Source organism: Anneissia japonica, unplaced genomic scaffold, assembly GCF_011630105.1.
Source record: "Anneissia japonica isolate Jap-2015-1 unplaced genomic scaffold, ASM1163010v1 scaffold376_len1572418_cov194, whole genome shotgun sequence".
In the NCBI taxonomy this organism is placed as follows: Eukaryota; Metazoa; Echinodermata; class Crinoidea; order Comatulida; family Comatulidae; genus Anneissia; species Anneissia japonica.
In genome coordinates this window covers 976,208-1,000,070 of record NW_022741166.1, presented here as the reverse complement: position 1 = coordinate 1,000,070, position 23,863 = coordinate 976,208, and the positions used below count along the sequence as shown (strand labels likewise).

Here is a 23,863-nt window from a genome sequence, read left to right as displayed (position 1 = left end):
ATTGTTGTGTCATCTGCGTACATTACGCATTTACCTTGAATTATATCAGGGAGGGAGTTCACATAGATATTGAAAAGTAAAGGCCCTAGTATTGAACCCTGGGGTATTCCAATATCAATGTTCATAGCATCTAAGCGTGTTGAGTTGATTTGGACTATTTGTGATCTACAAGATAAATAGGATTTAAACCCAATTTAAAGACATAGAATCAAGACCAAATTGGTGCAACTTGTATACATCTGTTAACTGGTAAGAACATTTTTTTCTCATCGTAACTTTCAATTAAATCAAGTATTTCAGTTTAACACAAACAAATATATCTTAACATAAATATTGATGGAAAGGATAGAATAATATACTGTATAGGTATTCTGAAGACTCGAATTCTTCCATTACACTTACGATGTGAACACTTACGAAATATGTGTTGTTCACTCTGCTTTGCCACAATATTGTTTCATCTCCGGTAAGTTGCTAGTATGATACCAGTTGTTATTATAATACCATGATAAATCCTTTTTTATCATTACCTATGGCAACTTTTACTCTTTTTTCTTTCATGTAGGATGAGTTGAGAACTCTTGTTAGACGAGGTATACCATCAGAGATCCGTGGCGATGTGTGGACTAAACTGGTACTTAACCGAGTAAAACACGTACAACACGAAAAGGTACAAATCTGATCCTCTGTCACGCAGCCAGCACATTTAAAATCACATCTGTTGTTCATTAGACAGACGTATAACTTTCGGCATTAAGCTCACGGGACTCGAAACAAATTATCCCAAAGTCCCTGTCTAATATTATATTTAACATAATTTAATTTGTTGGTAATTGCTGACCTAAAGATTGATCTTTCGCAGATTGAGTCTGCACAGTTCTTGTTATGTCATGTGACGTCTGTACTGGTGTGGAAGCTGGTACTTGCGTCGGCCAGTAAATGCTTTAATTTGTAATGGCAGACCTCAAGAAACACTTCATACATTAATTTGCTAATAGTGAACATGATAATTCACCTGGGAATTCCATATAAGTGTTTTTAACATAAACAAGATGGAAATATAGAGTATTTGTGTAACAGGGCACGGTGTAGTAATTTGTTCGCTAAATTAATGACAAATTTAACATACCCTTTCAGACTTCACAAATTGAGTTCTGCACCCCTGTCTTGTCTCACAATTTGTTATTCATGTATTTGTAGCTATTTACAAGATGTTTATGTTCCTTTGTGTAATCATATTACATGGGAATCCTTTATCTGTCTTATCTGAAAGTGTGCAAATGTTGAAAGGAGTACTGTAAAGCCCTTTATATTCGCACGCCCTTAATTTTCGTGATGAAACAACAATCACAAAAATTAAGGGCGCGCAAAAATTGCAAAATTTTGAATGATAGTTTTGTTGTAGATTACTAGATAAATCAGGAAAAAACTCACCAAAAATAGTGAGCTTTTGCAATAATAAAGATTAAAAAACGTAATGGTAGGTTTCATCATGTTAAAAAATGACTCGAAATTTAAAAATCACAAAAATAAAAGGTTGCAAAATATTTCAAATTGTAAAATCGCGAAAATAAAGAGCTGCCAAAATAAAGGGCTCTACATGTATATAAAGATACAAGTATAATTTATATAGCTTGACATCTGTTTGAAATGAGTATATTATTAAAAATGAAATGGGACAGCAAAAGTAAAGGTAGGAGAATAACCCATAATTTGCAGCGTCGTTGTGCTGTTTGCGTCATGGTAGCTACATGTTCACATCATTCCACGACAGGGGCTGAAATGAACCATAACACCTTCCGAAAGAAAGCAATGGGTCCTTAAAAGTGCACACGAGCCAGATGTTACACTGGACCTCCATTTAAGTCCTTATCCGAGAAGAACCGTAATAGTCTAATAGTTTGTGCATCTCTACAATTCATAATGAGAATTAATGATTGGTTAATTAACAATCACCAATTAACATATATTTACCGCTCTGCCAACAAACAGGCAGTTGTTAAATCGCCATTTCACCCCGAAAGCTGCCCAGTAATATAGTTATTTTCTTTGAGCAAGTCTAATCTGAACATCAGTACATTTTGATAAACCTTACTGAGGGGCAGTCCTTTGCGTAATTAAAAATGACATTGCTCATTTTTGTGATTAAACTTTTTACTATTGACATGTACAAACTTGTTTGATTAGGACTGAAAATTTATTCAAATGTGAGCTATAATAATTTAATATTCTCCAAATTTGAACAATATGGTTTTGCATTTGAACAGCCATTTGCATGATGATTAATATTTAGCCACAGTCTAGGTGCAATCCAAGTGTGAACAGCAGTATGATTTTAAGCCAATATAAAGTTATACACACATCTTGATCAAATTTAATATAGTGTAAAAATGGGGAAATTGATGTAGCTAGTAGTAAGAAAAGGTTGTGGTTTTTTCGCATTATTTGAATCTAGGACCCTGGGATTGGAGTAACCGCTAAGCTACATCTTCATTAAACTGCAAAAGTTCATCTTATTTAATCTTAACATGATTTCCTTCTATTATTTCCACAGGGCAATGACTATTATATCAGTTTATGCAATCGGATTGACATGGCTTCTGAAGTGGAAAAGTATCGTAGACAAATCAACTTGGATCTTCTGAGAACAATGCCTTTCAACATTCATTTTGAAAAGAAGAAATCAGATGGGGTGAGAGAATCTCTGGGGTCTTTGAGGTTACACTGCAGATGACCTTGACCAATTTCCTATCTTTATAGAATCTGAAGTGTATTCTGAACTTACCACAGATTTGGAATAGTGAAACAATAAATTGTTTTATTGCTTGAAAATATTGACTTTTAATATTTTTTTCATATAACAATTTAAATCAATAAGACTATATATATAGGAGTTTTTTTATCAGTGCCAAAAGCAGTGACTGCTGGATAAATGCCATATAAATTGAATGTTTGATTGATTGATTGATTAATGCAAGAAGTGCTTCAGTTGCCTGGTCACTAGATTAATTTGTGATTAAGCACAATGTGCAACCCTTCCTACTCACTGCAGAAGCACCCAGGCTACTTCAACTATTTTCCCAGGTACTCATTTAACTCCTCATTAGAGACAGGCAGTACAAATACATTACCCTACTGCAAGGACACGTACAAGTGGTCACCCTCTGTCTCAGTCTTGCCCTCCTGCTTAGAAACCCAAACACTTACCCTTGTATCACATACTTTTATAAATTTAGATATTATAGTTTTGTTCCTAATATTTTTTAGTTCTTAGATTTTATTCACCAGTTTTGTCTAAACATTTTTTGTCTACCAAATATGTTTATTAATGTTCACCTTTATGCAAATTCATTATTCAGATTTGTCGGTTAGAGGAAGTTCTGAAGGCCTTTTGTATTCATAATCCATCAGTGGGCTACTGTCAGGGAATGAACTTCATCACATCTGTTAGTCTATTGTTCATGGATGAAGAAACTGCATTTTGGTAAGTAGCCTAAATCAACCAACAGAGGAATAAGTTCAACCTAAGTCATTTTCTAGGCAATACCCTTAAAGGAATATGTATTTCAAATATGATGATCATATCAAAACTCTAATTTGCTATTTTTTATGTTTGTTTATGATATTTTTTTATGTATATAGTTAGGAAAATGTCTCTTCAATGATTTATTTTTATATAGGGTATTTTTAAAATTAATTTTTAATAATACAGTAATATAAGGATATGAGTATTTTTCTTGTAGGGTTTTGAAATTTATCTTTATACTCTATTTAATGTGCAGGAGTTTAGTGGCAATTGTTGAGAACTGTTTCCCTTCTAACTACTTTGACATCAGTTTGATAGGCGCCCAGGCCGATCAGAGCGTGCTAAAAGAGTTGCTTCAAATCAAACTGCCTCGACTACATGCGCATCTGGAAGATATTGGCATAGAAATGTGCTCTTTTACTCTAAACTGGTTCCTTGGTATATTCTATGACATCATACCATTTGAGGTACTGTAAGCCAATAATAATATATATCTCTTGGTCTACTGTTCAAATATGATGATATGTATAGTAATAACAATACTGTATTTTTAACAATTTTTGAAGTTGTAAAGACCTAATTGATGCATGTCTGGACAGATCCTAAGATGTCAATCCTAAGTCGGAGTCAAAATGGTGTGATGAACTCCAAGACTGTCAAGATCCACCATCATGCTTCTTTAAATGATCACTTTTCTGTAATTATTTTAAAACAATTTTGCTGGAAGCCTTCTCTCTTTTTCCCAGCATGTCACTGTCATCACATTACTTGCATTTTTCAACTGATTCTCACTCCAGCTATTTAGCAGTACCATAATCGAATTAAGTTGTTTGAATGATTTCTAAGTATGGGACTGTTTTTATACCTCTTGACAATAATTTTTTTGTGTGTGTTGAAGTGGTATATCAGAAATTCTCATGATTTGAATGTAGAACTGTAAGTTGTATTAGAGGTATTTATACAAATTCAGTTCAATAAGTTAAAAATTTATTTCAGATATCCTTTGTCCATATCAAAAGTTAAGGAAAACGAATACTGTGCAAAAGCAATATCAAACAAACATTTGTAAAAAAGAGGTGGAATTAACCAGAACCATTAATATATTATTAGTCCTTTCCACCTGTCAATCAATTTCAACTCACATAAGCACATTTAGCCTATTAATATTAGCCTATTTAGCCTATTGTAATAAAACCCCTCGGCGTTTATTCTAACTCAATCTCTTGAAAAGAAGTGGTACTTCTGTCTGTGACATGGTTAAAGTTTGTACTTGTTATATACTGCTGATCCTTGAGTACTGCTGCCCATTGTGGCACTCGTCTCTGACAGTTCTGCAGTGCGACGGATTGGAAAGGGTCCAGAAAAGAGCAGTTATTCTAGGTAAAACTCACATCTCAAATCAACAATGGTCCTATACTGAAGCTCTGAAAATCACCAACATCATGACACTTAAATCTAGATGTGAAATCCTAGTATGTAATTCCGGTAAATCATTGCTCCAATCACGACATCGTCATATGCTTCCCCCATCAAATCCTAACAACAGAAACTTAAGACATCATTCACTCATCACCTCACAACGTTGCCGTACCAAAAGGTACCAGAGTTCACCAATCCCATATATTACCAGGCTGCTCAATACCTGATTCTCTCCGGTCCGTCGTCTGTCTTGCTCTTGGGACCAATGCCACATCGGCCTGTATAATGCCATATTGTTGGTTTTACAGAATGAGATTTATATTATTTTTATATATATATTTTTTTTTAATCTAATTTTTTATGTAATTTGTAAATATTCATTCTTGATTTGTAAATACGTATTTTAATGTTTTTGTGATATTTCATGTTTTTTTATTTTGGCCTATATATTTGTGTAAATGCAATGATTTTAGCCTTTGCTTACTTTTTGTATTATTTTTATACCAGAATAAATATAAATTGCAATTATTCAAAACAAACAGGTTATTATTGGCAAGCATACACTGCTTAAACCTAAACACAGACAACATGAATATTAATAAAAATATAAATATCTATGATTAGTTTCCTCCTATTTCTTACATACCTGTCTATGTTAGGTGATGCTTAGAGTTTGGGACTGCTTCCTACTCGATGGACTTGAGGCGCTGTTCCGTTTCGCCGTCGGTCTTCTACAAATGCACGAGTTGTCGCTATTGGAGAAGGACGACACTTTGTCTATCATGAAGGATATGCGACACCTGGCAAAGGTTACGTATGATGCTGACACACTTATGAAGGTATTTATGCAAATACAGTATTTATGAAAATTAAAAATATTTTTATTCATAATAGATTGCATTTAAACTTTCTTAGGACCTATCCTACGTTTGCATCCTTTGCCTAAGGTAGACTTAGTGAAGACTAGGCTAGACCTATCTAGCCAAGCTAGACTTACAACTCTTCGCATTTTGAGGTACCCAAGTACAAGTTCATTCCCTAATACAACCAATATTTTTGATGCATTTTCACATATTTCTTTGAAAGTTTCCAGCATTTAAATTTAATTATGTTTTAGAAATGACATTGCTCTTCTAAATTTTTTCCTCGTAAATTTCTTCTTTTTTTTTTTATCATATAAAAATTAAATCCTAAGGCATGAAATATGACTGAATTTAGTGTTTAATCTTTTAAAGAAGAGTGTAAAAAAATTCATGACATGTGAGTGATGTGTTTTAAAAATGCAATGCTAAGATTTAAAATGCAATGGCAACGCTAGAGTTTCCCATGAGACAGCCATTTAATGACAAAGGGTACAATCAATCAAAATTTGCACCAGATCTTTGGCAAATGATAAATTTAATACATTTTTTGTTAGAATTTTTTCTATAGAAACATAATTTATATTAAATTTTGACAGGGGTTCCAAAAATCTTAGACAGCGAAGGATATAGTCTGTCAGAAGTATCATCAGATGAAAATAGTTGTATGAATCCCATATGGAAGGAACGTGCATTGCTGTATCTAATTCAGTCAATTATTATCAGATTATCTAAAATCCTAATGTACAAGAAAAAAATCTTCCCTAGTCTCTACGTTTTTTTTTTCTTCCATTGCTACTTTTTGTCCACTAGTGTAGATAGACACTATGCCTGTATTTCTTCGGTTACCACCTCTTCTTCTCATTAACTACTACACTCCCTCACTCATTTTTTTTTTTTTTTTTGTATATTTTATCATTCGGGCTCAATCTTTCTTCACCAACTACATGTCCTATTTCAACTGTGTATCTTACTTATTTCCTGTCTCCATCATCAAAAACTTCTCTTACACAAACCTGTCAAGTGTCTCACACTGGCTTGCTTGAGATTTCTTCTGGATTTGCCTGAGATTGGGCATTTTTTGAAAATTATGCTTGTCACATTCCTTAAGGAAAATGCAAACAAAATAACATATAAAATTTTGATTTGTAGTTGACATAGGCCTGCTTTTTTGGCGGAGTTGCATTGCCATCCTTGCAACCTGCGATATCAGACATCTTGCTTTACGGCATTATGTAAGCTCGTCACTGATTGGCTCACTCATATATACCTTACTCTACTCACCGAGAGACGACATCAAACACTGTGACCGATCACCGCGGGATCACTAGCGCCGATAGTCATGTTTGTACATGTTGTATGTTTGTTTTAGAAAATAGCACATTAAAAATATATAATTTGAAGAAATTCTTGAATGCAAGAGAATATATAGGCCTCGCATTAGGTCAAAGTTAAATGCGTACAGTAGGACTCCAATGAGATGCGTGAGACTTGACAGGTCTGCACATCCTCACTCACTCATTTTTCACTTTACTTTCTCCCTACTTTCATAACTTTCCTGCTGTCTCTTTCTCACCCGCTATCCATGTTGCCTGATAGGTATCATGCACTCTGTAATTTTGATGTTGTGCCTCTTGAAGTTGGAAATTGTTACAAAGTAGTTTACAAGTTTTCCCCTCCCTCTTTTAGATTGCTTATGTCGACTTGGAACCATTCCCAAGTATGAGCTGCATCATCGAGAAGCAGAACCACTACATAAAGATCCTTCGCGATGTGTATGTCCAGCAACAGAAAGCGCGTGAAGAGTTCGACCGGCAGGAAGGTCTTCAGAAAGAGAAACAAAAGATCAGAGAAGCTTGCAATAATGATCTGAAAATGGACTGCTGTGTGGAGAGCTCCCCAGGTGAGGATATGACCTGCAAATCTGAACTTGCTCAAAGCAGCCAGTCAAATGAATAGACTGCCCTCACGCCTGTAGTACAAAAAACTTTATTCCACAGTTCACCTTGCAGTATACAGTATATATATATGATAAAAATGTATCATTTTTTTATTGCAAAGTTTAGCATCATACCTGTATTCATATTTACTGTAGCGATATTTCACAGCAAGCAGAAGTAAAAAAAATAGTTTTAAAAAAAATATCATAAAAGGATTTGTTGTGTACAGAAATGTTTAGTTTATCCTGCAGCAAATCATTAGGTTGCCAGATATATGGAAGTTGCAGGCTGTGTCAGTATCTTGTATTTATTGAGCATCTTTCAGTTGATGCATTCTCAAGTCTTTGGAATATAACCATCATGTGAGTGAAGTTGTCAGATATCTTTCTGTTTTGTTGTTTATAAACAATGTTTTGTTGCTTCTGTGTGTGGGCAACATTGGCATATACAAAATCTGAGAAAAAGAGGGGATTACGGCATCTCAAGTCCAAACCAACAAGGGGGAAAATGGATTTTATGGAGTATAAATTAAACTTTACAATTGACCAATCAGAACAGGGCCAGGAATTATTGTTGGTACAACAAACACATGTGTTGTCCCAAAAAATCCATATGTTTGCATATGTTTACCCCTACATTTTATTCAACCTTGGCAACAACATCCAAGAGACAGGGCTTTGCTGAACCGTCCACTACCCAGCTTGAGATAATACAGTTTTTGGTAGAACTGTACTGCTCTTTTTAAAACAGTCTGACTCATTGAATGTATTGCTAACATCTATTTTTCTTTACAAAAATGTGATTCAATAGACACTACATCCTTGGTGATCATTTACCAGAATATTTCAGCCTCTCTCAGCTTTCCTCACACCTGTATATGCCATTGTGTAGTGTGCTCTGTAACAATTGTTGGCATTTGTGGTGATAATTATTTTAATCCCTTAACTTTGGTGTTCTCTGATTCGCTCTGTAGTCTAACATTTTAAAAATTGTTGTGTTGTGTTATGTAGTGGCATTTATATAGCACATAACACTGAGGTCTCTATGCTTCTGTGTTGAAAATAAAATACTTCCTCTTCCTTTTATTGGTAATTCCATTGTAATATTCATATTTATGTGCTGAAATTTTTTTTTTTTTTAAATCCATGTACTACAGGGGGTTGCCCGCAAATTAAAGAATTAAAAAATAAATAATGGATATATATAAACTTTTAAAAAAGAAAAAGGATAGAATATACAAGGGATAAAAACCTTTTCTAATTTATGTAATCAATTCAATACGCACTATGCACATTTAAATCAGCCAATAAAATATGATATTTCAAAATGCATGGCATTGAGTTTTAGATTTTGAAAACTGCTAACAGTGAAAATGCCCGGTGAAAGTAGACGTTAGATACAAGATCAGCAAAATCGCTCTCATAATGTCCGCACAACAATCCTGAGAACAGTTTTAGACAGAAAATTGCTCTTGAATCAGAAATAGTTATCTTTAGGTATAGTTGTGTTTAGCTAATGATATTTGCTCATAACAATAATGTAATTGTGAGTGTTGTGGCTAACATACAGAAAACGCTTGTCAGTTTCGCTTGTGTGTGTGTGTTAATTGGCAAAGAATTATGTTCTTAGTTTTCATTCTAATATTGAAAGTGCAAATTAAGCAATATTGCACTTATTAGTTCAGGTATTCAGACTGTATATATTTAACAAATAAAAAATACATTTGTTTCATTTTCTTCTTGCATTAAAATTACCTAATCACCAAGTTGCAAATGCGCAAAAAAAAAAAAAGCTATTTCATTGTCTCGTCTATGTGTTTGTCAGAATATATTTAGTGTGTCCTTTGTCTTTACATCTGAAGGGGGTGACACCAACACTTATTCTACATCCTCACATTTCACCTCAGATCACATCTGTATGCCACAACCATCCAAATTGTGCATTTGATCCTTGTCCCTGTTTCTGTCTTGTATGTCCAAAAATGATTGTCACCTTTACGTGTCTGTCAGAATATTGTATCATATTTGTCTTCGCATGTCTGAGTGGGTGACCCCATCACTCTCCCTACATCCTCACTACTCACCTTAATTCAGATATCAGTGTGCCGCACCCATCTTTCTAAATAGCGCGGTTGATCCTTGCCCTTTTTTTTGTCATAACGTCCAAAGTGATTTTCTGTATTTGCATGATTCTGCTTCCCATTAGTTGCTCCTGTCAAGTCTGAAAATTTTTAGTATTTCAGAATTGTATACATTTGTAATAATAAGTAGTTCACATAATTTTTGCTGTCTAGTCAAATGCACACTTTAGTAGACATTATGTATAGATTTTATTATAACATGCATAGTCGCTGCTAATGTTTTGAATGTGATATATTATGTGATAATAATGTGATAAGCCCCTAGTAAACCTAATAGTAAAACATTGTTAAGTAATCTAAAAATAAATAAAGAGGAATGGCTGCCTTGAAATGGACTTGGCTGTAAGCTCTATCCATTTTGGCTAAGAACAAGGCAATGTGAACTTCATCAGACTCGAACCCATGACATTATTGTTGAAAGCTCAAACCCTGGCACTTCCACATTAAACAAATATTTCATTTGAAAAAATATTCTTAACCATTTTCACATGATCTAATATTGAATTATCTTTCACCTATATTTATTTTATTTATTTATTTATTTTTTATTAAATACCATGCTGAGCTGCATTATAAATAATCATATGAAAAGTAAAATTATGTATTTTATTTCTTGTTCTGATTCAGGAAATAATAAAAAGGCATTTCAAGTAAATACATGAATTGATGTGTCTTTACTTATTTAAATCACTTTCGTGTTCTACTTTCATTATATTTTTTTATATTAATCTCTGGCAGGTAAATTGCTTGTTTGTCGAGGTGATATCCGCGAGGCTTGGCTTGGGATCATAGATGCGGAAAAATGTACAAAGGACACCCTCAATATTGTAGTAAGTTCACAAGAAAGGAAATGTAACATGTCATCTTTAAATTGTTGTCATCAATCATTCCAAGTGACATTCTGTGGTGTGAACAACTGTTTGAAAGTGTACTGTAGGATGTTAAGGATTTCAATTGGCATAGGAGGATAAATATACCACCCACAATTTTTTAAAGGATATACAGTATGTCAATAGTGTCATCATCATTTGACCTACAATTAAAATTTCTCTCCCAAACTGTACATGATGAATAAAAAGTTTAGCTGTGTTAGTCTGTACAGTATAGAACAATATAAAGTAAATAACTGCAGCACTTTTGAGACTAACAATATATAATTTATTCTACTGTACACTAATTTTACATAAGTGCATGGTTCACTGAATACCTTTTGCACACAAGCCAATCAAAATTTCTTGTTAACTCTGTATATCGCAACAAATTATTTCATTTTGTTTTTATCTAGAAAATTAAATTGATATACATGAAGTAAATGTTTATTTTATTTCTTTTCAGTTGGATTCTCAAATTGTGTGCATGACGACGGCGTGCTCAGATATTGTGCTTTTGGGAACGTTATCGTGGTATTTGTATGCCTACAGTATTAGATCTGAGTAAGTGCACATTGTGTCAATAGGCCAACAGCTATTCCAGTACACCTAATACAAGATAAATTATACAGTGCTTCCTGCAATTCAAGCCCCCACCCCACCCCTGATTTTAAGACCCTTCAAAATCCATACCAATCTTCAATTTTTTTAACACAAAGCTAGTCCCCTAATTGGAAACCGAACCCGGGATCACCCCAAATTTTCAGGTCCTAAAGGTAGTCTGGAATTGGAGGGCAAACTATAATTATTTACAGTAAATTTTGTGTTACATGCAGTAGCTTTATATTATTGGAAATTGAAAATGTGGTATACTTTGAATAAGTGATTGATACTTAGTTTGAAGCCTCTTAATGACTTGTTTATAATGACTGAAGAGCTTTTTGTATGAATTACAATGTTACTGTTTGTCATAATTTTTTGGATTTTTAGGGATGAACTTTGGTGCCTGAGATTGCATGATACTCCCCTCAGTTTAGCATTCCATGTGAAGAGTAGAAACTTATATGCAGGCCTGGCTAATGGTACCCTTGCTGTCATAGAGGTATTTAACAAGATTTTATGCATGGTGGAGAATGTTATTTGATTTGAAGTAGTGTGTTTTGGTTTTAAGATGCTGAACTACCAATCTGATTACAATGGCTTTAAATCCTGAAAATGTCATAAGTAATAACTCCATTTCTGATCCTCTTTAAATTAGTTAACATATAGCATATAGAGCAGGAGTGGGCATAAAAATCGGTCGGAGGGCCAAAGTGATTTTTTGATTTAACACCGAAGCCGCACCCAAACTTTGATGTTTCCAGTGAGCTTCCAAAAACCTCCAAGCACTGCTTTTACATCACTTTATTCACAGTTTTAATGTTATTTTTACATATGGTCAGTGTTAGGCCTTCAAAAACATGGTGTTTTCTAGCTAGTGTTGCTTGCTAATTTAATGGGCCACAAAAAGCCGCTGTCGGGCCGCATGCAGGCTACACTTTGCCCACCTGTGATATGCATCACCTTGCTAGGGGTAATCTATTTATCCCTATTTATACGAGCTACTGTAGTACAAAATGAGGAGTGGATTTAGGGAGGGAGATATAGATATAGACTTTCGGTTTACTATAATAGCTCCATGGGTATGCACGTAGCATAGTTCATTCTTGCATTGGTAGAGGTATAATTAAATGGAGGCTTTTCATGAATTGATTGTAATTGTTAAATGTGCTTGAATTGTGTTTTTGTGTTTCTCAGAGTATATCAGACACAACACCTATGGATGACTTCTACCATTCTGTAGGTGCGAGTCCAGTGAAAGCTGTGCTGTACCTGGAAGGGATGCAGCAGATCTGGTGTGGATGTGGCAACTCCGTCAGCATCCTCAACAAGTAAGTTTTCCTGCAGATTCCATGATTTTTAATTCAATAATATTTTTTCTCTTTGTTTCTTATGCCTCTTTGTTTACATTTTGTTTAAGAACTTTTTTTATCTTTTTTAATAATTGATAATATTCAATATAGTTCAGTTTTTTAATTGCAAAAATATGAATTTCTATTTTTTGATGTTTTTTTCTTATTCCTCTTTGTTATTACTTATTAAATATTAACCTTTTTATATATTGAAATAATTGATAGTATTCAAAATAATTCAATTTGAAATTTATGTAAATAAACAAATTAATAAAAATTGTTGATCTTTGTAATAACATTTATTTTAAAATGTTTTTGGTATTTTTTTCTTGTCTTTTAAATGTGTATTTTAATAAATTGTGCAGTACTGTTTGCTTGTTTTATCCAATCATCCATGCTATGTTTTAATTGATTGCAATAAAGATGAATTTCAATTTGAAATGGTAGTTATGAGGATGGTGTTATTTAGTGATTAGCATTAATATCACACAAAAATACATGTATGTGGCCTACATATATTTGCATGCTTTTCCTGTCTCATGTACAAACACTTTTCCATAATACATAATTACAAGCAGTCAGTTATACATTGTGTATATATTTTGAATCTCCTATAGCAATTTAGACTTGATGGAGAATTTTGAAGTATCAAAGAATCCTGGAGTACACATCAACAACATGGTGGTGGATGTGCATGGTGTGTGGATCACTATTCGCAACTCTTCTGCATTTGGCCTGTGGGACGTGAAGACTTTGACGTGCATTATGGTCTTTGACACAGCAATGGATTACATGTGGACGCTAGCATCTCAAAAGGTAAAATTTTCGAAACATGTCACTGGTTCGTTTCGTTAATGATCATTTCATTTTGTTTTGTTGAGTATTTACCAGTTTTCTATTCGTCTGGTCATCTTCATTAAATAGGATTTTACCACTACGCAGGCAGGCGTGGTTTAACAAAGAACAACCAGTCAATACGGCCATTGTTTAAAGAGTTGTTTAAACCAGCCCGAGAAATAACTTGCACTACTGCACATCCAAAAATTACAGTTTAGGACCACGTGATAGGATCTTGACAAGGATGCCCACTAATATTTTGTATATTTCACACCCTCACATTCTAACCTGACATTTTTATCTGCCTTCTCTTAGATGCGAGAATTGACAGCACCAAGGGTAACAGCACTTTTGCCATATCACGATACTGTGTGGGTTGGAACAGCAGATGGTCACCTTATCATCTACAACATCCATGAGATTGATCCACTGTCTGTTCTCGAGGGTATGGTGGACTCCCGTGATTGTTTCAAATCAGAAGGCTCCGAAGGATTTCTATCAGAGGAGGATCATCTTGACGATAGCGTCAGTACTAAGGCTGTTGATGTCAATGATGATGGCCTGCAAGCCAAAGCAGATATGAAAAGACTAGAGGTGCATGTTGATCCACACGGATTTGAAACCAGTATTGATAGCAGAGGCTTTGACGCTAGTCTTGATACTAGAGGCTTTGAAACCAGTATCGACACAAGAGGCTTTGAAACTAGCTTTGACAGCAGGGGATTTGATACAAGCATTGATAGCAGAGGGCTTGAAGAAAGCTTGGACAGTAGAGGATATGAAGCAAGTATGGAAAGTGTCATGACAATGGATGGATTCAGGTATGAACCAAGGAGGCAGTTGTTTGATATAGGAGAAGAATCTAGCTCGGAACAAACTTCAGATTCACGTCAAGATGTCACTGATGCCTTCTCAGAAAACAGAAACAGTGTTGTTATTGGTGTTAGAAAAGAAAATTTAATAATCAACAAGGAAAATGAAATTACAGATCCAGCAATTGAGAAAGATCTAGACACCAGTGAATCTAATTCTGATGGCAATATTCACCCAGATAATCTTCTGACCGCTATTGAAGACTGTGATCATATCATTGAAGAGTGCCATCACCTAAAGAAAAACTGTACTCATGTGAATGAAGATTGCCATCAAATGGAGGAAGATCATGATCACATGAAAGAAGATCATCAGGGCATAATCGTAAACCTCTATGACCTTGCAGCATCAATGGTCGCTAATAATCCAGTTGTACCAGAATATCCTTGTCCAGAAAATAGATCCTTAACAGAATCAGACATTACTACTAGTGACATCTCACGTATACCTGGACAAAGAGATTCTGGTAATGTAAGTGCATTCTCAGGTGACCAAAAGCAAAGCGATGTGGAATCTGATAGTGCAAGAATCTCTGCCGCTCACAGTAAAGAAAGCTGTTTTGAGTCCGTTTCAGAGTCTGCATCAGTAACATCTTCTGTGACGGACATTACACCTGTTGTACTTTCAGTTGATATTGGTGGTAGCAGTGACTTAGATAGTCTTTCACAGGCTACCTCAGGTTTGAGTTTAGATGGCAGACTTCCAATCTTTCATCTTCCAGTAGAACAGGTCCACAAACAGACATTTGAAAAAGAAGTTCAGACAGAAGGAACATTGGATAAGACATATCCAACAGAATTTGAGAATCCTTTAGAATCAAGTATTGAAACAAATGGCACTCTATGTGCATCTGGTGAATTCCTTGCAAGCGAAGAATTTACAATTAGCGGAGATTTCACCTCCAGTGTGACATTGAGGTCAGGTGCTAAGGTCTTTAGACGGTCATCATTTATTCGGGCACCATCCAATAAGAGTTCTGCCGTCTCAGGTGGCAGTAACAGTGACTCAAAAGATGGACATTCTGGTATTTCCACTAGTGTCAGCGATGTTGATAAACAAAGCTTAGCAAGTGTCGATAGTGAAGGGGACTTTGTGATTGTGCCACAGTCTTCAGTTGAGTTAAAAGTAGAAGAATCTCAGTACACCAATAAATATCGCAATGGTCGCAAGCAACAGAACAGGAGAGGAAAAATCAAAGCCAAGATGGTATCAAGTCCACAAACTGTTAGGAAGCTTCTTCACTCCAGTTCAAAACGAACAAGAAAACATTCAGTGAAGGTTAAAAAGTCTGAAGAGGAAGGCAGCGGATCAGATGTTTCAAAACCAATGGAAAAAGTTCAAAACATGATTGGAAAAATCAGCAAGCTGAAACGTGGTGCCACAAGAAAGTCAAGGAAGTATCGATTGAGCCAGGTGTTGGTTGAAGACGCTCCTGTCGAGAACATGCGCATTTCAACCATTACACCAGTACCAGAGGATCCAGAAGACAACAAAGAAACCAAGAAAGTTCAGAGGAAGTCTGTGATGTCTATGCTTTTGCAAGGGGAGCTGCCACCAAGCTTTGCATTCTCTGAAATTGTAGTCCAACCAAGATTTGACCTAGAAGTACAAGTCCAGCACAAGATATCAGAATGTCCAGTCAGATGCCTCGTACAGTCAAGGTTTGTTTTGTAATTTTTATTTCAGAACTAGGTTAAGTTGATCCACTCCTATTTCTATTTAAGAATTATCATTCAACATTAAAACTTAAGCATTTTACTTTTTGGGGCATATTTATTATCTAGGTGTATTATCTCATCAGTGAAAATTCTTGATGGGGAAAGTGATGTGTTCCCCCTTACCCTCCCCCATTTTGACTCAAAACATATGTCTTCATTGCATAGATTTAAGAAACTTGGCATCACCCGTCCATTGAAAACTTGCTGAACAATATAACAACACTGTCTACATTCTGATCAGCTTGTATTATTATTACCTCTATCATGCGGTTATTAGGATAAAACACTCAGCCTACGTCATGTTTTTATCATCGGTCTTTACTATCATGTTCCCCTCTTTTTTCCATTTCAGTATAAGTGGAACACAGGATGCAGCTGTGGTAAGCTGTGCTGGATATTTTGGAGATGATGAAGCTGCCTTGAGATGGACATGTCATGCTAGAGAGGTATGCATATAACAGACCAATTTAAATATAATGTATCACACAGTGTATTCATTAGTTTATTTGAAAATAATATATTTGTCAAACTGTACAATGTACATGCATTTTATTCATTCAGGTTTTTAAATACTTCGAAAACAGTACAAGACTGTAAAGAAGTTAAAGTTTACAATATCATTCCAAAAAATATATGCCTATAATATCTAAAATATTTTTTAATGAATTATTATTAATAAATAATTGATAAATAAAATGAACGTCATCTTTACATCATATTCAATTAAATATATTATGTAAAAGATTAATGTTTGTTTGCTTATTCTAAATAGTCATGATTTAAAACAATGTACAGTACAACCCTTCCTTTTACCATGGAGGTATTATTGAGAAGATCACTTGGCAACAGATCCCTTTGACGCGACAAACCAATGTGTTCCCCGCCTTTGATAATAAGATAATACACCTGCGTGCGGGTGTATTATCTTATTATTCACATTTTTTCGTTAGCAACAACTTGGTAACGACATACGTTTATACGCTTCAACACAGCAGTTGTGCGATAACCCGTTTGATTTTAACTCATTAAATATCTTTATAATTAACAATGTTTCCCTGATTAGATTTTTTTGGACTTTTAGTATGTTGTTATGTGTATATTTCAGGATTAGATTCCACAAAATATTTCTGTTACAATTACTTCGGTGTTCATTGTAATTTTGTTTAAAGATCGATTGGTTCGACTATAAAGCTAAGGCAGTGTAAAACTGAAAATTACTCTGATTTTGGATTGAATTTTCAAATAGTTAACCCTCGTTAATCCTAAAATGACTTAGTTTATTATAATCTCAATCATTTATTGATTCATATTTGTTGAAATTAGAATTATCGAATTTTATCCAATTTATGGAAATTGAAGTTGAAATATGCTATACTTTCAAAGCTCATGTAAATGTTTCATTAAATTCGAAACTCTTTTTTGTGGAAAATATTAATATGTTTGATATTTCATGAGTGATAAATGTATCAGCTTCAAAATGGAAACGATTGCGCAGCCATAGTTATTGACTGTATAATTTCGCCATGTTCAATTTTTTGGTAAACTAAGCCTGCTGAGCATTTGATGGCGGGGAACACATGAGACTTCAAAGGCATCGCACAAACGTTCTTCACACACTGCGGCAGCTTTGTTCTTGGCTTATTTGCATAGTGCTGCGTGCGCGTGGCTTTTTCGAGCGATCTCCTCAATAATACCTCTATGCTTTTACCAATCATATGCAGTGTATGGCAAAAGAATAAAAATAGATGAGCTGTACTAGTCTGATATAATAGTAAATTAAACACCGGATATGAAGTACTTCACATTCACCTGCAAAAGCTAGTTTCTTGTCAATAAAACTGGTCTTTAATGTACTTCATATCCAATGTTTCATTTACTGGCAAGAGAATCTTCTGTATTTATGAATATTACTGTTATATCTCTCAACGATTCACATCTCCTAATCAGCTTAATCACCCCTATACGTACATACTATTAAATTGTATTTTTTTACTATTTTTAGAATGTTTGGATACAAGTACCTATTGAGCCTATCGTATGAATAGCCGTGATCTCAGACCCAACAGCAATATCCAAGACAGAGTCCTAATTATATTGAGACGACTCATTATGTGAGGGTTATTTGATTTTACTTGTACCAAAGATTAATTAATTTAAATAATAGTACAAAGCATTTGTCCTGTGTATGTATTCACCTCAAGAGAAAAGTCATTTAAAAATATTTAGTATTATTATAATGAAATTAAATATGATATAAAAGAGTATATATACAATAATCAAGTGTTATCAAAAAGATTGTACCAGCAATATGTGCATGTGAAATAGATTTATAATTAAGAAACTGTGTAATTATTTATAAATAAATGTATAGGCTACAATGAATTTCATTGGTTGATACTTAATGAATATTCATTTGTTCAACAGTTTTACACAAATGGAAACTTGAGAATGAATTTCATTGGTTGATACTTCATGAATATTCATTTGTTCAACAGTTTTACACAAATGGGAAACTAGGTAGTTATATTTGTATAAATGTTCTTGCCACGTATATTTGTTCTTATAATTATTATATTTATTTTTGTTTTATGTATTAGGATACTTTAATATAAATATCTTAGTTAATAATCAAGAAAAATAATATTATACATGATAGAGGTGCTTGTATTTTTATGCCATTAAAACTGAATGTTTGTATGATTGATTGATTGATTGATAGTAATGATGACATCTAGCTAATTATTTGCACCATTAATGTGATGATGTTTACAGTATTGAGTTGAGACATTTAGATTGCATCCTCCATTGGTCGCTACCTCAAATGTGAAATGTAATATTCAAATTAATTTAAATTAATACATGATTAAAATTCAACATTCTCATCATGGTTTGCTTTGTTGGTGATAAAACCCCATGTGTTACCATACTGTAGACTGTTTTCAGAGATTGTTAATTTTGTTATGTATATCCTCATATGTTCTATGATGTCCTCATACTGTAGATAGAATTATTTTAATACCAGGCCAGTAACCAGGATTTTCTTGGGGTGTGTTATCTGAAAAAGAAACATAAGGGATGGGGATTAGGCTACTTATGAGACCATGGCACCGTAGTGTGCCTAACATGTAAATGGTGAATTTTATCATATTCATCAGAATGGGTTTGACCTTAAACCTGGAAGGCGTTCTGGTTACAGGCCTAAATACTAAAATGCGAGGTGCCACAATGAGTTAGGAATTTGAGGTAAAAAATTGTACATACAGTGTGTATGCATAACATAAATAAGGTATTAACATAAGGTTGTTTGTACAGTAATTGTACAGTTTGCAATATATAATAATATGTGTATATATACATTATAGATATAAATTATATACAGTAAAATTTGCCTAAGTCAACTTTTTTTCCAACTCAAATAATTTTTAAGTTGATTTTATTTTACATGCCAATTTGTTGTTTTCCATTAACGATCTGCAAGTCAAATTCGAACAATTTTTCAAATTCATTTTGGATTTGACTTAGGCAAGTTCAACTGTATATTATATCTATATTTACACATACTGTGTATACATTCATATAATGTATGTATGTACACTAAAATATATGTTGTTGGTTAACCACAAAAAATAGTAATGTAATGTGGTGTATAATATTGAGTGCTGAAGAGTAGTGGTGCTATATTGTCCTAAATTTTATGTTTACATTCATTATTGAGTTGTTTCTGTCAACAGTGTAGAATCCCTTTAACCTGCATCCTTTGGCTGAAGTAATAGAGTAGATTTGTTGTATTATGTATTTCAGTTGTTTCATGTTTTCTTTGGCTGTTTATATTTTCAATAAAGTTTGTTTTTATTTTGTTACAATTGGTTTTTAAATATCTGTTTTTAGCTATTTATATAGAAGTGTTGTTAAAGATATACTCTCTGTAACTAAAGCTCAGTTTCCATAGAATCGCTCACGCTATCGGCGACAGTTGTCGAGAAGGTTGCAGTTCAGATAAATCGGGGTGCCTTTCCAATTATGTCAGGGCAGCAAGCAATGCACCCCGTGAATTTGAACCAGGTTAAACCTCCTCGACGATTGTGGCCGATAGGTGAGCAATTCTATGAAAACTGAGCTGTAGTCTAAGAAGCCCATACATTTTTTTTAACTCAATGAGCTAAGGGAGTAAATAAGCAGTCAAATTGCCTAGGTCCGGGCAGCCAGGTTTGAAAAAAGACTATGCTATATTAATGTAAAATAAGTCATCGAAATACTAAAAGCCCCCAAATTTATACCAAAGTCCAATCTTCATTTTCAAAAACAGTGTCCTCTAGACATCAAAACCAAACCAAAGTACTGTAATAGTTTATACGGGACTCATTAAAAAATGCCTTTTGTTGCCTCACTCTCAAAAGTTCAGACATAATACTAATCAATTTGTTGTTGAATTCTTTTATTCTATAAAAGTATATAATTTACATATAATACATCCATGTGATTTTAGCACCATGGTGGAAGTAATATTGCATTTTCGAAAGAGTTTAGCTGTCTCACAGACATCATTAGGCCAGGCAGAAGCAGTTAAGCAGTTGAACTTGCCTAATACCCTATTCAGACTACACTCTGTTGCGATTTGTTGCGATGTAATCGGTGGTAATTCAAAACTGATTACTCCCGATCGCAATCAACGAACGCATTCAGACCAACACAAACTTTACATTCTAGAGCCTAGCCTCCGGTGGCTAGGCCTATGTTGACTGACCTCAGCCAAACAGTGCCTGTGGAATTAGTTGTGATTCGTTGCGATCGGATTCCGTGGTAATCGGGAGTAATAAAGATTGTAGCACCCAATCGCAGGCCTAGGCCTAAGTACAGTAGGACGTCTGTCTCTTATACACATCTAGATGTGTATAAGAGACAGAAAACACTGAATACTGCGCGATAAGTTCCCCTTCATTCACAACTAGATTTTAACATCATCATCTAAATAGTTGAAAGGCCTGTAGTTGTTTCATAAAACCATCATTAGGCCGTAGACAAGGTCTCATTCTTCGTAACTTTGACAGTTCCTGTTCAACATCAATACCTTCAGTTTTTACCAGGTATGCAAGCGCTACAGTGCAAGAACGGGATACACCTGCATTGCAGTGAATCAAAACAGAACCATCATGCCTCCCTTGTTCTATAAATGAAAAACATTCTTCAAAGTACCTAAAAAACAAAAAAAGGTATTCTTATACTGTATCAAATTATACATTTGAAATCATATTAAAGCTGTGGAAAAGAAAACTGCAAGATGGGTCAATGGGAAACAGCTACTTTCTCACATTTACCAAGTAGACACATTGAAAGCAAATAAAAGCACCAGACATGATTTATACTATATGTATCCCCAACCACAACGATCAAATGAGGAATTTTATTGATGTGATTTTCGTACATTTCATAAAAATAAATGAAAAAAAAAAATTGGTGAGGCAGAGAAAAAGGATGCGAGAGGGGACAAAAAAATAGTAATTTTTTTTATTTGGATAAAAAAAAATAAAAAATTCAAATTCTCCCTCAACTTTATTCACAATAATCATAATACTGTACAGAAGAAAATATGGGAGAAGAGAAACTTTCAAATTATGCGTAATTTTATAGATATTCAGATATGTGAAACAACACTAAAGTTGATTCTCTACTTGCACTCATTAAATCTCGTATTTTCTTTTTATGTAATTATTGCTGAATTATTGGCAGAAGATTCAAACTTTTATTGAGAAAATTTTAATATCACCAAATAAACTCATCATTTGGCTTAACTGTTTTGAAAATTTAGCCGTAGTAGCACTGCAAGAACTTTTATTGTTGGACATGAGTGGACAATGGGCAAGTACCTGGTAAGGTCAGTCTCTGGAAGGTCAAGAATCTCAACATGCTTGTATGTTAAAACTTCAGGAAATAAGTTTTGTACACCAGTAGCTGTGTTTAAAATGTGAGTAATCCCGTGTTCCTTTATCAGATCCAATCTATGGGCTACATCCTGACTACCTGAAAAATACGAAAAATATTTTTTACACTTTATGGAAAATCATTTCTTCATCATGACAGGCTTTTATTACCTATTGGAAAATAATGTCTTCATAATGAAAGGCTTTTATTACCTATTAACTACCATTTTGATCAACTGATTTTTCTATAGAAATTTTCCATTTACTACTGAAATGTACCAAGTTGAGAACTCTACTACTGTTACAGTATCACAGACCGACAATGTCGGTGATCTTTTTGTCTGTGATCTTTTTAAACTGCAAATTTGATTCATAACATTGGAAAATAATATCAATAAAATATTGTCATGTGATTACTTAGATATAACCCAGGTCGGATGTTTAGAACCTGTAGATCTGGCTTAGTGTCAACGACAAAAAAACCTCCGCCAATCTTTTCTTTTTTATCACTCTCACTTCTAGTCACATCAAAACTTCCAGTTTCATTCCTTCTTTCTGTAAATGTATGCCCATCAACCGTGAGGACTTTTGTGTTGACTGGTTTAAGTGATTGTCTTGAGGAGGCCAATTGCTCTTGTAGGTTCATTATAAGTTTAAGCTGCTGACTAAAGTGAAATAAAGATCAGGGGCGGATTTAGGGGGGGGCCGGCCCGGCCCCGGCCCCCCCTTTTGGGAGGTAAAAAAAAAGGGAAAAAAAGAAAAAAAAGAGAGAAAAAGAAAAAAATGATAGCCCAGAATGCCTCAAATGTTATGTTCGGGCGTCTAGAACACAACAATTTCGTGGGTGCATGCCCCAGGACCCCTACGACAGTGTTGTCTCAATCGGCCCAACTTTCGGCCCCCGCTTCCGGCCCCCCCTTTTGGACATTTCTGGATCCGCCCCTGAAGATATTAACAAGTAATTATATATCAAAAACTATGGAACGCGGTTACTGCCTTTGGTGGCTCTTTTCCGTTCGGCGCATTTGTTATTTGTTATTCGGCCCTTTTAACATTACGTTCGGTGCTTTTACATTACGTTCGGTGCTTTTTACATTACGTTCGGTGCTTTTTACATTACGTTCGGTGCTTTGAACATTACGTTCGGTGCTTTTTACATGACGTTCGGTGCTTTGAACATTACGTTCGGTGCTTTTAACATTACGTTCCAGGCCCGTAGCCAGGGGGGGTTTTATGGTTCGGGCGAACCCCCCTTTTCTAGCGAACCCCCCTGTTTTCTAGCGAACCCCCTCGAATTTTTGAATGAGTCCCACCCGTTTTTAAATTGTAGCCTGCATTACAAGCCTACATTCACAGGATATGTCAGATTCAGAAGTTCGGAGATTTAAATTAAAACGCAATTCCTTTACGATGACACACATAAGGATGGCAAACATCGATAAAAACACGGCTGCCGTCTCAACTTTCACTGGCCTTTGGCTGAATGTTTGTAAGAAATGTACCAACCGGCGACTTAATCCACCAAATGCAAATAAAGTTTTGCGACTTAATCACCTAAATGTGGATTGTGTGGTTAGTAAATTCCATAGCCATACTGTCCATCGCGCACACTAAACTATGTGCTGATGGAGCATTTTGGGGAAATGGACTCTCCTTTTTTCTTTTTTTTTATCCCAAACAAAATATTATTAATAAATCAACATAGTCCATCTCAGTCATCATAGCTAGTCTCAAAATTAGGCTAGGAAGTTTGCAGCAGACACGCTACAGAACGGAGTGCGTCAAAACGAGTGTTTGTTAATGTTTAGTGA

General features: G+C 34.6%; 2 protein-coding genes across 6 annotated transcripts in view; one reads left to right on the top strand and one right to left on the bottom strand.

Annotated features, from left to right (window-relative positions):
• LOC117118591 overlaps window positions 1-19,325 on the top strand; it is a 75,197-nt gene extending 55,872 nt beyond the window's left edge. For all 4 annotated transcript variants that reach the window (XM_033263218.1, XM_033263219.1, XM_033263216.1 and 1 more), the window contains 14 exons: window positions 566-670; window positions 2,555-2,692; window positions 3,360-3,484; window positions 3,783-3,993; window positions 5,605-5,784; window positions 7,495-7,708; window positions 10,624-10,715; window positions 11,221-11,318; window positions 11,745-11,856; window positions 12,552-12,685; window positions 13,324-13,522; window positions 13,859-16,077; window positions 16,487-16,580; window positions 18,137-19,325. In XM_033263218.1, coding sequence (XP_033119109.1) covers window positions 566-670; window positions 2,555-2,692; window positions 3,360-3,484; window positions 3,783-3,993; window positions 5,605-5,784; window positions 7,495-7,708; window positions 10,624-10,715; window positions 11,221-11,318; window positions 11,745-11,856; window positions 12,552-12,685; window positions 13,324-13,522; window positions 13,859-16,077; window positions 16,487-16,580; window positions 18,137-18,175 — 3,960 coding nt within the window. In that variant the 3' untranslated portion in view covers window positions 18,176-19,325. The remainder of the gene's footprint in view (window positions 1-565; window positions 671-2,554; window positions 2,693-3,359; window positions 3,485-3,782; window positions 3,994-5,604; window positions 5,785-7,494; window positions 7,709-10,623; window positions 10,716-11,220; window positions 11,319-11,744; window positions 11,857-12,551; window positions 12,686-13,323; window positions 13,523-13,858; window positions 16,078-16,486; window positions 16,581-18,136) is intronic.
• Window positions 19,067-22,710, bottom strand: LOC117118592 (dual specificity protein phosphatase 19-like). 2 transcript variants are annotated; one of them, XM_033263222.1, is made up of 4 exons: window positions 22,470-22,710; window positions 21,999-22,152; window positions 21,203-21,327; window positions 19,067-19,189 (listed from the first exon to the last, which is right to left on the bottom strand). In XM_033263222.1, exons 1-4 carry the CDS (start codon window positions 22,696-22,698, stop codon window positions 19,125-19,127), a joined length of 573 nt encoding a protein of 190 aa, XP_033119113.1. In that variant the 5' UTR covers window positions 22,699-22,710; the 3' UTR covers window positions 19,067-19,124. The 2 variants fall into 2 exon arrangements, with proteins under 2 accessions (XP_033119113.1, XP_033119112.1); XM_033263221.1 differs by lacking the exon at window positions 19,067-19,189 and having other exon boundaries at window positions 21,044-21,327.
• Window positions 22,711-23,863: the final 1,153 nt, after the last annotated feature.